The 15,217-nt window shown below is 28.8% G+C and overlaps 2 protein-coding genes across 2 annotated transcripts in view; one reads left to right on the top strand and one right to left on the bottom strand.

The window, feature by feature from the left end:
- Window positions 1-24: 24 nt before the first annotated feature.
- On the bottom strand, window positions 25-4,002 carry LOC117181347. The gene is made up of 3 exons (XM_033373916.1): window positions 3,717-4,002; window positions 3,075-3,218; window positions 25-206 (listed from the first exon to the last, which is right to left on the bottom strand). Exons 1-3 carry the CDS (start codon window positions 3,883-3,885, stop codon window positions 157-159), a joined length of 363 nt encoding a protein of 120 aa, XP_033229807.1. The 5' UTR covers window positions 3,886-4,002; the 3' UTR covers window positions 25-156.
- Window positions 4,003-4,062: 60 nt separating this feature from the next.
- The window catches only part of LOC117181344 (probable glutamine--tRNA ligase), a 12,316-nt gene continuing 1,161 nt past the window's right edge, over window positions 4,063-15,217 (top strand). Inside the window, exons 1-9 of the mRNA XM_033373913.1 lie at window positions 4,063-4,266; window positions 6,676-6,980; window positions 7,083-7,291; window positions 10,512-10,761; window positions 10,858-11,155; window positions 11,230-11,609; window positions 13,421-13,739; window positions 13,829-14,049; window positions 14,136-14,328. Of these exons, the coding sequence (XP_033229804.1) occupies window positions 4,147-4,266; window positions 6,676-6,980; window positions 7,083-7,291; window positions 10,512-10,761; window positions 10,858-11,155; window positions 11,230-11,609; window positions 13,421-13,739; window positions 13,829-14,049; window positions 14,136-14,328 (2,295 nt within the window). The 5' untranslated portion in view covers window positions 4,063-4,146. The remainder of the gene's footprint in view (window positions 4,267-6,675; window positions 6,981-7,082; window positions 7,292-10,511; window positions 10,762-10,857; window positions 11,156-11,229; window positions 11,610-13,420; window positions 13,740-13,828; window positions 14,050-14,135; window positions 14,329-15,217) is intronic.

The following is a 15,217-nucleotide window of genomic DNA, read 5'->3' as shown; positions in this document are numbered from 1 at the left end:
GAAATTAATTTTAGGTAACATGTGTACAATTAGATATTGAGCACAATTTATTTATTGAAACAGTAATTACAAGACCTTTTCAACCAATGTTGTATTGCTTGCGTCTCAGGAGTGAGGCAACGTTAATAATAACTGCTATTAATTTCGTTTACCTTCTTAACGTATTGGTATCCACTTGGTGAATATTTCTCCGTATTTTTGGCGTTCTGAAAACATACGAAAGTACAATTATCCATTGTCGAACAAATTATTAAACTTTAAAATTAAAAATACATTGATAACATTTGTAGAAAATATTTCCAGATTATTAACATCCTTTCCGGTCATTCAAAGTTTAAATTTTGAGTTACAAAGTGAGAACTTTTTTTATTTTAAGTATTAAGAGCTAAAGGGTGGAAAAGAAAATATCAAATACCTATTCCTACTAAAGGATTTTTTTGGGGGTGCATTTTTCCAAGTGCACAAAATGTTACTTTATCCTGAATTTATGACTTTCTTCCCTGGTGGATAAACTTTTACAAAAAAGTACAAAAAACTGAAACCATTTGTACGAAAATCTACAAATATATGCAATAAATTACAACCAAAATTACAGGAAAGTAAAAAAAGGTACAACTACAAGAATCCACAGAAATTTACAGTTTTTGTGCAATAAGTCCTTATTGTCCGAACTAGGATGACAAATATTTAGAATATTGCAAGGAGATAATATTAAATAAAGATGTATACCTGATCGCTATTACAAAAAAAGCTTCTATGTTTAAATTTTAAAGAAAATGGTAGAATATTAAAAGACAATAATGAATAATCGATATTAAACAACAAAAAACCTTAAGTTTGAAATTTTTTTCATGTACCTCAAGTTCTGAAGGTTCAAATGAACGAAATATTCTTCGATATTTCTATTTTACCCATAAATATTGTTCCAACTGCAATTTAAATTATAAATTATAATTCTTTTTCAATAATAAATAATTTCCAATATAAATTTAAAAACATTTTAGCACTTTTCCTGGTTTGCACTCATCAGTAACAAATTTCGTTCATTTGAACGTTCAGAACTTCAACCACATGTTTTTTTCCAAAATATATAGCAATCGATTGGACATATGTCATTTAAAATTATGTCATTGTAATTTTCTCAACATTTGTCATCCTAGGTCGAAAAATAACACCACGGCTATATAAATTAAAAGATTCGAACTCATGAAGGTAAAAATTTTTGCACTTTAAGTTATAAAAACTTAACTGCAAATTAAGTAAGCACAAACTCTCTACAACAGTAATTTTTTGTTAAAAAATGTATTTTTTGTAAACAAGGGTACAAAATTTAAGAACCAAATATAATCTAATAACTTTTTTTTGTATTTTCTTTTAGAAAAGTAAAAAAATAAACAATAAAGTATATGTTTCTACATTTAAAAAATGTGTATAACTTTTTTTTACGTTGCTGTTAAAATCTGCAAGGTAATACAGAAGACTACAGAATTGCACATTTGTTTAATTACGGAGTTAAGTGTCATAAAAGCGCTCTTAATTTTACGTAAATTATTGTAGAAAATTAAAAAAAAATTGAATCATTAACATTTTACCTGGATATCCACATCTATCAAAGGTAATTTTAAATTGTAGATGTTATTTATTTTTCGAAATAATTTTATGTAAATAATTTCAGACAGGGAAATACATTTTAATGAAAAAAACTGTATTCTGTGACGCAGTCATCACCGTTTCATTAATATTAAAAGCGATTGATTTTAGTCAATTGTGTATATCAATTGTTAGAGACGCACTTAACTTCAGTTTCGTATCGGATCAAGATTATCTTTGGAATAATGTCAAAACTGATAAAAATACAAAATCGAAACTTTCTGAAATAAAATTTTGAAGTCTATTAAGAATCTTTAAAGGTTTGAAGAAAATAACAAAATTCTTAAGATTGCTGCAAACATTTTAAATTATTTTTTATTTTGAAAAATTAATGTGGAAATAATATTTAAAAATATTTGCAAACAAAAATTTAGATTAATGAATAACAATTGAAGAATTAATAACTTGAAAAAAAACCGAGGAAGTTTAAGATATATTTAGAAGTTTTTAAAACATTACAAAATAATTAAAAACTTGCAAAGATTTCAAACCATTTAAAACAAATTGCAGATTTTTCAAGATTTTGAGCACAAAAATTTAGAAGCTTTTTAAGCATTTTCAAAGGTTAGTTAGTTTTTAAAAAGAAAGGAAGCCCCTGTGGAGCTTACCTGGCGCTCAAGCTATTGATTTTGAAGGGTTTTGAAGAATAAAATTTGGTATTAAAACTCCCCGAAAAACTAAAAATGATTTTTTTTAAATTAATTTTACAAGAATACTTAAAATATTTCTAAAATTTTAAAACAAAAAACTTGACAATTTTAATGTAACTTTTTTATTTTTTTGGAATATCAAGAAATTGGAGGAACAATTCTAGTTCCAAGAGAATCAAATTTTCATTACATTCTTGGAAAATTTTAAAATAAATTGTTAAGAGAATATTTAAAAAGGTTTCAAACCAAACTTTGATAAATCTATTAATGCTTTTAGCTTATAATTGATTAAAATGATATAATTTTGTAAATTTATAAAGTTCTGATTCATTCTTCAATTTATAGATTTGAAAATGATAGCGTGGATATCTATTTTTAGAAATCTTTCAATTGTACAATGTATTTGGATTTAAAACTTTGCAGTTTAACGGCTTTTATTTACAAAATTGTAAATTGAAAAGTTTTAAAAGGTTCAATTTTATACTCGTAAATTATTGAGCGCTTGAATTAAAATTTGAGGAAACTTCTTTAACCTAAATAAATTCTATACTAAATGTATACCAATCATAGGATTGAATTGCCTCATTTTACTCCATAAATACTAGAATAATATCGTTTTTAGATTTAGATTAGATTAGATTTAAAAAATAGAAGCTGACTCAATGGAAGAATTCTAAATTTAAAGCGCGTGAAATTGAGAATAACATAATAATTTAAAAACATACAGAAATATCTTACGGGAGAAAATTGGAAAAGAATTGTAGCAACATTTACCTGGAGGAGGAAAATCTTCGGGATGTCGGATTATGTAGTCTCGCATTATGGCATCTGTTCTTGCAGCTCTTTTCTGGTAGTACCAATCAGCCCAAGTCGAAGCATATAACATTCCTCCTAGTGTCAGCACTAAATAATGTGGGCCTAGAAAAAGAAATCCAAACTGATTTTGTTAAAATAAACAATTTTTTCTACGGGAAATTTAATGCGAAAAAGGCTCTAAATATTACTAATTAATTATTGAAATTATACTGACGTGTTTGATCGATATCATTTCAAAGTTGGAAATGATGTTTCTAGTGCATTGCCATTATTAATTTATCAATACTTTTCTCTCCATTATTTCCAGAATTCATTTACGGTTTTGATCATGACACACAAGTTTTGCATTTAAAATCAAATATCAAAGCTTTTGTATTTCAGTTGTTTCGAACAATGCACGAAAAGAAAAATACAATCCAATCAGAAATAATTCGAAATTCAAATGGTAAGAATTCTGACCAACTGAAAGCTCTCAAATCAAAAGTACTCCTTGATTTGGAATTTTGAAGCGCTCAGTGAAGTTCATAATTTGGATTATTAATACACGATACCAAAGAGGCATATAAAACCATTCATGGAAATAAGAAAAGGAAAACTTACGTGCAATAACGGGTAATCCTCGCATGTGATTTACGTAACCACATATCACAGGTGCACCTACAACACACGGTATTTGGTGGTAATATTTTGAGATAAGGCTTGGTTGCGCCAAAGGATCTGGTTTGAGCAAATCGAGTGCCCACTGAATGTCTGGATTATCACTTTGCATTTTTTGGCCGATTATTTACAACTAAATGCCAAACAGATCTCCTGCAATCAAACCCAAAGGAAAATGATCAACACGATCAAAAGAACAGCTGATGGGATTTCTAACCTCAAAAAATATTTCAGAATATTTCGATAATAATCGCGACTTCGATACTTTTCGCAACTTTTCGTGCCCTGCTAAATTCACGTGGTATGAATCATTTTTAATATTTAAGTTTAATTCCCTTATTTCTGCAGATTTTGTATTATTTTATTCAATAAAATGACAGCGGAGGTAGAGGATATAAAACTCCTCAAGACTATCGGATTGAGTGAGCAAAAGGCGAAGGAGACTCTAAAAAACGCACAAGTTACAAAGCAATTGAAATCTGCAATTTCTGAGGTTAGAATTAACCTTTAAATATTTGACATTTGGAGCATATTTTCAATAAATAGCCTTTTTGTTTTCGGGTTTGATTACGTTTATTGATATCCGGTGATTAGAAATCTTCTCTGATACAATGTTGATTTCTTATGTTTGAATTTTCAGTGATCTTTCATTTTTTACGGAAATAGCTTTTTCAGTATAGTTTTTGACACCGGTGAACTTTTCATAATTTCGTTCACTAATCCTGATTTTCAGAGGGAAGGATTTTATTTTCTATATTGATTACCATCTGTGCACTATTCTTGTGACCTCGGATCTATTTTCTATTGAATTTGCTTTTAGAATTCGAATTCTTCTTATACAATATGTTACCATTTAGTATACAAATATTCAATTAACGAAGTTATTTTCTGTCCAGAAGAAAATGTATTTCGCTAGAATTTTTATGTACTTAATTTTTGTCGGACAATTTTTTAAAGTAATTTAAATTTTATCCTTACAATTTTAGCGTAAAATCTAATAAATAAATAAAAAAAGTTTAATAATTTGCGTATCGCTATGCAGAAATTTGTTTCAACAAATTAAGATAAGAATCAAAATTTAAGAAATTTAAATGAGACCAAAATCCAAATTAAAAATCCCATTTAACGTCCAATAATCAAATTGATGCAAAATCCTGTTAAATAAAACAAAAATCCAACGACCAAATTTGGATCACAACGAATAAACAAAAACCAAAAATCCTATTGTAATCTGGAAAAAAACAAATAAAATTTTCGGACAAAAATAAAAAAGAGGAAAGAAAAATGAGAAGGCAGCCAACCACATTCCCTTCCTTCTCTTTTTATTTCTTTCGTCTTCTTTATTTTTATTATCGTCAAATTACAATAAAATAAATAAATAAATAAATTTACATTACCAACGTTTCGGTACTCGTACAGTACCCTTATCAAGGCAAGAAAGATTTAAGTGGTAGAAATTGAAAGCACCCACGAACAAGTGCTCTCTCTTTGATACTTGAGAATCGAATGAGGGTCAGTAGGCCAATCTGTTGTAAACACAATATAAATATCTGTCACAATTACATCAGAAATAGAGAAAGTAAAAGAAAAACAGAAGTCATGAAACAGCCACGTTAAATGTAATTAATGATATTAGCCTAACTTTTGTTCAGCCCATCCAAATCGGGTTTTAAATTAATAGATAACTTTTTTGTTTTGTAATATAAAGCATTTCCATTAATTCCCTCTTTCTCTCATTGCTTTCACTATGCAAAATTTGAACATTATCCCAGTCAAACTCATAGTCAACATCAACAAATGCCTTTGTATGCCTGGCAAGAACACTCTTATAACAGCGTCCTAAACGAACATCACTTTTGTGCTCCTCTATCCTGGTATTAAGAAGTCTGCCAGTCTGTCCCACGTAATTCATCTTACAGATCCTGCAAGTGATCTTATAGACAACACCACTCTTTTCAAAATTATCTAAAGGATCTTTGCAAAGATTTATCACCGAATCCATTTTAAATGGAATGCGGAAAATAGTATGAATTTTTAATTTTTTTAACATAAGTTCTATAATTTTAGAAATTTGACCAAAAAATGGAATAACTAAAGTATTAAACGAACTATATACTCTTTCTGATTATCTACAAGCAAATTATCAATCTCTTTGTTTTTAATTTATTAAACTCTAATTGCAATATGTTTCTCAATTAACTTTTTTGGATAATGATTCAGAAAAAGGATATTCCTAACAATATTCAAATTTCTTGTGTGAAATGAATAATAAGACAAACCTAGAGCTCTGTCAACTAAGTTTTTAATTACTGCAATTTTGTTTTGAAAGGGATGAGCAGAAAGGAAATTTAAAATTCTACCTGAATATGTACTTTTTCTGTAGTGGCTAGCCTGTCGGCTATTTTTTTACATTTTTTGTTTAAATCGTATACTGATGTATGTTGATGCGCTGATTACAAACCTGAACATGAAAACACCTGCAAATATAATTTTCTTCGTTAAAACTTTAAAAAATTACGTTTTTTACTTACGAAGTTTACGTACACTATATGTACCGGAAAAAACATATTTCAAGCATGCGAAAGGGACTTTTACGCATCTTAGAGAAAGGCGTGTAATTGAGGAATTATTTTGATAGTTCTTGGCTTTTAAAGCGCTTGAGGAAACGTCCTAGAATATGAACAGAACCCTAACTCATTTCGAGTATCCCATTTTCAAGTATCGAGTATTTCGATTTTTCTTTTTACAAACATGATTTTTATAAGTTTTGACCTTGAAAATTATATTTTCAGGTATTAGCATGACTGTACACGTAATTCGCTTTTATTTCGTATTTTGCTTTTCGCAAAAAGCAGCCGGCAATGTAGGCTCCACCAAAAAAATATGTTACATTTTATTTCAGGCAGTTAAATATGGTGAAATCAATGCAGAAATCGGCACACTTTTGTACCATTTGGCATCAAAGGTCAAGGCGCAAGTCGCAGACAAGGTGCCATTCGTGGCAAAATACATAGGCGAGAAAAAATTGGACACAGTTTTAAGAGTCGATGCGGCCTTAAATTATTTGCTGAGCAATATTAAAGAAACGGTCGATGCAAAAGCTTTCGAAGAAGCTTGTGGTGTTGGAATTGTAATTACTCCCGAGCAAATCGAAGAAGCTGTGGAGAAATTGATTCTCACGCACAAGGAGGAAATCCTTGAAAAAAGGTCAGACTAAAAAAATGGTCTTAAATTGTAGCTTATTTTGTTTGGCAATGTTAATTATTAAATAAATGTACAGGAATTAAACTGCCTAAATATACATTCTAGATATCGATATAACGCTGGGCCTTTGATGCAAGAAGTTCGCCAATTTTTAAAATGGGCGGACGGTAAAAACATAAAAAACGAAGTAGACATACAATTGTTAGATTTGTTGGGTCCTAGAACGGCAGCTGATTTGGCTCCAGTTCCTAAGGAATCGAAAAAGAAACAGAAGGCCCCTGAAAAGGACGCGAAGAAAAAATCCAGCGTGGATGGTAAGTATTTCCATGATTAATTGAATCTATATTTAATTATTAAAAACTAATTTCGGGATGGCTGTTCGACTGGAAAACCATGAAATGGTCGGCAAATTCTTGAGATCGCGAAAAGTGGAGAAATGATGATGAATCAATTTTTTGACCCGGAATTTGAAAATTTTCTAGTAGAAAAATCTTTATACATTTCAAATACCACTGACTTTGAAAGTCAATTTTTTAATCAAACAATTATGTTATTTTAAAAACTTTTTTTATAGACAAATACTCAAGAAACTTAACTGTTATATAATAATTTCACAAAAAAAGTTAAAATAAGAGAAATAATTTTTTAAATAACATTGTTAAATGGCTAATTAGAAACACATATATGGCAATTGAAAAAAGAGGAAGACAAAAAATAGACATTAAAACCTCCTGTCTATCTCATTTCTTTATTATTTGTCTTTTTTCTACTACCAGGATTCAAGATGTTTCGAGGCCTTTTAATATATCTGTCTTTAATGAGCCGTTTTACAATCTTATTCCAAAACATATTTCTCTTATTTTAACCCGTTTTGTGCAATTTATTATCTTGTATATATTGATTTTCTTAAGTATTTGTGTTTTGAAAAGTTTTTTTTATGAACATTATTCTTTTTGGAACTTCTAGTGCCATTTTGTTGCACAATTTGATTTTTTAAAAGTTTATGTTTGTTTAAAAAATGTACTATTAAATATAATAAACAGAGATATTATGCCATAAACCCTGTGTCGTTCTCTAGCGTTCGGTTCTTTAACCGTTCTCAAAAGTTTGATTCTTGGTTAACCATAAAAACCGCTGAATTAATATTAAATGAAAATATGCAGTTTTTAATGAGTTGTATTTGTAATTCTCTTTAGCTTCAAAAATTCAATTTTAACATTTTCAAGTATGAAAGCATTCAGTTTAGAATGCATAATTCTAGAATCTTTCATTGTTAAAATTTTGAACATTTCAGTATTAATTTATAATCCTTCGTTTTTAAATAAAAAATATTTAATATAATTTTGAAGACTTGAACAATTGAAACGGGAATGCCTTTGAAATTTTACAATTTTGATAGTGACATGTTTAAAGTCGATTAATTGTGAACATAAATTAATTAAAAATTTTGATTTTAAGTTGAATATTCAATTTAAAGTCTTATTATTTTTATTTGATCAAATCAAAGTTTTAGATTTTGACTTCTAGCTTCATTAATTATTATCAAATTTCAAATTATTTCAAATTCGTATCTTCATAATTGAGTATCCGTTTTCCAACAACGGGGTGTGCGCTCGAAAACGCGAAAATGTATTGTTCAAGTATCTCGTGATAACCAATTTTTGAAGTTCAAAAACTAGAATTAAAAAAATAAAGAGAATAATAAAAAATGGCTATGGTCTGCCAATTTTATTTTAATCATTTTTCAATAAGAAGCATAGTTTTTGTTTTAATCATGATAACGCGTTTTTAAAAATGAAAAATTTTATTTGCGAGCCAAACTATGCGAAATATGAAAAAATGAGATATGAAAAAATGTGTACAAAAATATACTTAAAAAGGCCCACAAAATCGCCTTTTTATTCTATCATTGGGTTTAGGCGCTAGAAATAAAATACTCAGATTTGGAGTTTTTATGTTAATTTGTGGACCAGGGTCAATAATTAATTAATGTCTTATGTTAGATTTTGGTGATTGCTGGTCAAAATATTTTCTGAAAAAAAACGAGAAAAAATCTGCCACAGCCCGGCAAATTTTTTTCTCGTTTTTCTAGAAAATTATTTAACCAGTAATGGACCAAATCCACCACCATCAGAAATTGAATACTTACATTTGATTATAAGTCAGAAGACCTTTTAACACAGGTGGACGTCATTATCGGAATTTTATTCTAGAAAACTAATTTTACATCTTTTTAATGTGACGTTTTTATACAGGGTATTTTTTCCGGGCCTTTTTTAGAATGCATACTCATATTTCTTTCCGTTATTGTGTACAATACTATATCATTATATCTCAATTTTTTAATGTACACATTGGTACGAAATTAGATTAAGATTTGCACACTTTTTTACAGCCCAAAAAGAAATAACGTGTTCTTTAACTCGTCACTTATGACCAGCGATTCTGGTTTAATCTATCAAAAAATCTCTTTAAAAAATAAGGAATATGCAATTTTACTTTTAAACTATGCAAGATACAAAAATAATGGTAAAAAGCAAAATTATTCATATAAAAAAGATCTACAATTTCTTTGAAAAAAATACATTTCTTAGCGTAATTGTGAATAAAGATTAACGCAAAGTAAGAAACAAGTATTAAAATGATGATAACAATTAATTTTGTACTTTATTTGCTAATATCTGAATAAGCCGTCCCGGACCGAGGCATATAGAATTTATTGAAATAAAATTTTGATTAAATGTAATTTTTAACATTCTTTAAATGTCGCCTTTTTACTAAATATACTTTTCTATGATTAATTAATTATAATTATATCAAAGGTTATCGTAATCGTGCAGAAGTTTTGTCATGCACAAACATATACAAAAAATTATTGTTATTATATAGTTTATCAGAGAATTATAAAAAGACATATGAAAAATCGAGGCCAAATCGCAGGTATTGTAATGAAAATGTGTTCCTTAAGGCCAATAGAGCCTGAAATAAGTAAACTTCACTTTTAATCTAAAATTGAAACAAATTTAACAGTCACTTCAAACGTAGAGGTTTTGAAAATTTTATAGCATTTTCAAGTAAATTTTTTCTTTCTGTCTAATCGACTACCATGCGTCAAAACCGAAAAGTGCCAAGCGCAATGTTCGAGGTAAAAAGTATCCGAGCGCGAAGAGCAAGATACAGAAACACACAATGATACGTTGAAAAAGTTTGAGATTAAGCAATATCTAATTTAGTACTTCACAAAATAATTCTTTTAGATCTAAGCGGTATTTGTATTAACAATTTTAAATGATGGGAAATAAAACGATTTATTATTGCATGGTTTAAAATTGTTCAAAATAGACCCATTTCAAATTGGAAGAAAGTTTATTTGAAAAATGCTCTTTGGAATTTTTTTTTTCAAATTAGGAAATGACCGGAATTTTTGTCTTGCATTTTAAATTAATTACTTAATTATTTTAATTAATTAATTTAAATTACGTATCTTCATTAGAGAAATGTTTATATTTGCATCCCACTCTTTATTTATTTTAGCGCAAAAAGGCGAGGCTTCAAACGATAAAGTGGAGGCTGAAACGATAAGTGAGCTGATGAAAACAAAAGTTCATTTTCACAAACCTGGGGAAAATTATAAAACCGAAGGCTACGTTCTTACTCCAAATACACATAAATTGTTAGAGGAACATCTTCGTATTACTGGTGGAAAAGTCAGAACGAGATTTCCACCAGAGCCTAATGGAATTCTCCACATTGGACACGCCAAAGCTATCAATATTAATTTCGGGTACAATTAAAAATTATTTATAAGAACTTTTTTTTAAAATTTTGGTGTTAAGTTAGTAAGATAATGGAATTAATTTAATTTGTAATTCACTTTTAGTTATGCAGCTGCGTATGATGGTCTGTGTTTCCTTCGTTACGATGATACAAATCCTGAAAAAGAAGAAGAAAAATTCTTTGTGGGAATTAAAGATATGGTTGAATGGTTGGGATACAGGCCCTATAAAATAACGCATTCTTCAGATAACTTTCAACAGCTGTACGAATGGGCAGTAAAGCTGGTAGAAAAGGGTTTAGCATACGTTTGTCATCAAACAAGCGAACAAATGAAAGGTTTTAATCCACCTCCAAGTCCTTGGCGTGAAAGACCGATTGAAGAAAGTTTAGATCTCTTCCAGGTTATTAAACTTAGATCTCTTTAATTTGAATTAAGATACGTTTGAGTATTACTAGAAATTTTTATTTTTTACAGGACATGAAAAATGGAATGTTGGAAGAAGGAGAAGCGACTCTTCGGATGAAAGTAACTCTTGAAGAAGGAAAGCAAGATCCAGTTGCTTACAGAATAAAATACGCCCCTCATCACAGAACCGGAGATCAGTGGTGCATTTATCCAACCTATGATTTTACTCACTGTTTGTGCGATAGTATCGAGCATATTACGCATTCCCTTTGTACAAAAGAGTTTCAGTCTCGGAGGTCCTCGTATTATTGGCTCTGCAATGCTTTGGATATTTATTGTCCAGTTCAGTGGGAATATGGAAGATTAAACGTCAGTTATACCGTCGTTTCGAAGAGGAAGATCGCTAAGTTAATCGATGAAGGAATCGTCAATGATTGGGACGATCCTAGGTAAGAAGAAGCAATTTGCTTTACGTTTCCAGAGTGAGAACTGACGCCACTATTCAGACTTTTTTTAGCGGTATCACTATTTTGAAAAAAGTCACTAATGCCACTATTTACTTGTAACTTGTCGCTATTTAAAATACTATTTATAAATAAAAATATTGAATATAATAATATTAAATATATGATTAATATTAAATATTCTTTATTTCAATATTTTCTCACTTTCACTTTAGAACTATTTTCGAACTTCTTCATTTATTGTCTAAAATAACAAGTCTTCTACGGAAATATATGCTGGAAAATAGTTCCAAAATAGTTACAAAAATTAAATAAAAATATTTTTAATTAATTTATATTTTATTTCCCAAGTTTCAGATTATAAGGAATTTTTGACTTTTTGAAGAAAAATCTTTCAAAATTTTACCATTGTAATTTGTAATACTTATTGTTTGAACATTTTAAATACGAAAAGGTTCGAAATAGAATAATTTCAAATTCTATTATTTGAAAAAGTTAACAAATTCATATATCAGCCTTACTGTTTCAAAAGTATAATTTCCGAATGAAAGCCTTAATTCTCGATATATCGATCGTCAGAAAGACCTAAATAATATTTTGCTTAAAATTAAATTGAACCCGGAAAACAGTTTATTATATGACTAAAATATAGGATGAATGTTGAAAAGAGATCTAAACCAATTTTAAAATTTATGATATAACAATATATGTAATATATAATAATTTTATAAAACAACAAAATTTACTTAACTAAGACAAAGCTCTGCATTAAAGAGAAAGAATTAAAATCATGATTATTATTTTATAGTCAAAAACGGATCTAAGTATCGTAAAAACAAACACATTTTTTTATGAATGTCACTAAGAAAAGAGTTTAAATAAGGCTAAAAGTTGTGGATTATTCTAATTTTTCTATATAGTTTTTAAAAGTCTTAAAACAAGAATCCTAAATAAGAAGAGAGCGGGAAAGTTAGATCCCTTTTCCTCTCTATGAAATGTTTTTTGTAAAATTGAAATGCAAAGCAACTTGGAAATTTCGCAAACACGATAGGAAAAATTCTATTAGTTTTATTTTTAAATTATCTATGTAATTATTAATTCAAATTAATGTGTGAATTTAATGTTTCTAATTTTTCTTAAAATCAAAATTTTAGTGGCTACGCTCCTTTTTGACAAATGGCTTCAATTTTAAAATAAAGTATTATTTTCTGTTCTGAAAATAGTTTAGAAATGTTTTCTAATTAATAAAAATTAAAATGAATTCTTTAATATCTTAATTGAGGAAATACCTGTAATTAGGAAATCAAAATTCTATAGCAACGCTGATATAAGAAACTGATTTAACAAGTTTTATATAAAATTTCATTGACTGATAGCAAAATATCAAAATAACACTTCTATCAATTAAATTTAGAATTTGCACAACAAAGTTTTTCAGAAATTCAAAATGCCTGCAAAGAATGCAAAATTTTCATATAATTTTATGGAATTTCTTTACAATACTGTTCTGGTTTATAACCTAAAACAGAAGAGCGGGTTTAACAATTCATTTCATCTGTGCAAGTATAATGTGCAAATCCATGCGATTTTATGCTAGTCACAAGAAAATTCAAGTTACTACTACTACTACTATCAGTACTACTAAATATATTCATGCGGCTTTTGTCACTTTTTCGATTTAAAAAAAACCATTCAAGTCTATCTGTATGCTAGTATTGATTCTATTATTGATCTCTGGCGTGAGTGCAAACCCTGCATTTCAAAAATCATAACATTTGTTTCTTTTTTTTCCCTAGGCTTTTTACGTTAACAGCCCTGCGTAGACGTGGATTTCCTTCAGAGGCGATCAACAATTTCTGCGCCCAAATAGGAGTGACCGGGGCCCAGGCTGTTGTAGATCCTGGAGCTTTGGAAGCGGCCGTCAGGGACGTTTTAAATCTCACAGCACCACGGCACATGGTTGTTTTAGATCCAGTTAAAATTACAATTACAAATTTCCCCGGAGATGCTCCAATTAACATTGAAGTACCAGACTTTCCGAACGAACCAGAAAAGAAAAATCACATCATCACTTTTAGAGAAGTTGTATATATCGAAGCTTCCGACTTCAAAGAAGTAAATAAACTCTTTAAAAAATGATGTTTATTCATTCATTCATATTTCAAAAAAACATTGGAAATTTAATTCTTGAATTTTTATTCCAGATCGATGAAAAAGGATTCAGAAGACTTACGCCGAACCAATCTGTAGGTCTTAAACACGCAGGAGTTGTTATCACGCTCCAGTGTATAGAAAAAGACGCAACTGGAAAAATCACCAATTTAATAGCAAAACAAGAACCAGTCTCTGACAAAAATAAGCCTAAGGCCTTTATTCATTGGGTTTCCAATCCAACTCTCGCTTCTGTTCGACTTTATGAACGCTTGTGAGTTTAAAGAATTTTTTCAGATAGTTTAGATTTTGCTGTTCGATTTTTAATTCACGTTCAAACTGATTTTTTTTCATTTGCAGATTTAAGCACAAAAATCCGGAAGATATGAATGAAGTACCCAATGGATATTTAAGCGATATAAATCCTGAAAGCAAAAAGGAAGTCGTCGCTTATATTGATTCATCTTTAGAAAAACAATCGAAGCCTTTAGAAAAGTTTCAGTTCGAACGAATTGGATTCTTCTGCGCTGATACTGATTCAAAATCCGGCAAAGTAAGATTTTTAATTAAAATGAAATGTTAAATTAGCAACTTTCAAAATTTGGCTGACGATTCGAATAGACACTTCGGAAAAATTGAACTGTTTTAAATTAAGTCTTCACAAATGAAAAATTTTAAATATGCAAAATATGATTGAACCTTTAATATTAAGTATTTATTTTAAAAAAGTTAAAAAAAACTGGGAGTGTTGGTAAATTGAAACTTTCAAAAGGGAAGAAATTTAAATTTGGAATATTTCCAATCATATTTTAATTTAAAAAATGTATGAATCTTAAATTTGAAGCGCATAGAATAGAAAAATGACTGGGATTGATATTTTAATTTTATGTTGAAGGCATTAAAAAATTAAAAAATCGAAATTTGCAATATTCAATTCAAAAGTTGAAATTAACAAATCAGAATCGGAGTTTTCAAGAATTAAGAACTTATTTTAAAGCAGTCGACATTTGATTATTAAAAGTTTTGAAGTCATTAACAATCAACAATTTCGAATTTAAAGCATTCAAAATCTTACGAATTGCAATGTTACGATTTAAAGTTACAACCAAATTTGTAGCATTACAATTTTAACTTGAAGCCTGGAGATTAAAAAAAAAATTAATTGGATTTACTCAGAATACTTATAAAAGTTTTATAGGTATTGCGAAATTATATATTTTGAAGTTTCTAAACCGTAAACATTAATGTTGAACATTTCGAACATTTAAAACTACCTACGATATTTCATATTTTTATTTTGAGCGCTCAAAATTTGGCAAATGTCACTTGCAGTCACTTGACTTTGTCCGTGGCTATGATGTATAACCGGGTTTACCCGAGTAAAAGTTTAATAAAAACACATAATAATAATAATTATTATTATTATTTTTATATTATATCAT

This window comes from Belonocnema kinseyi, chromosome 10 (genome assembly GCF_010883055.1).
Source record: "Belonocnema kinseyi isolate 2016_QV_RU_SX_M_011 chromosome 10, B_treatae_v1, whole genome shotgun sequence".
Taxonomy (NCBI): Eukaryota; Metazoa; Arthropoda; class Insecta; order Hymenoptera; family Cynipidae; genus Belonocnema; species Belonocnema kinseyi.
Note: the sequence above shows the minus strand (reverse complement) of the source record. Positions and strands in the feature narration are given on the sequence as shown.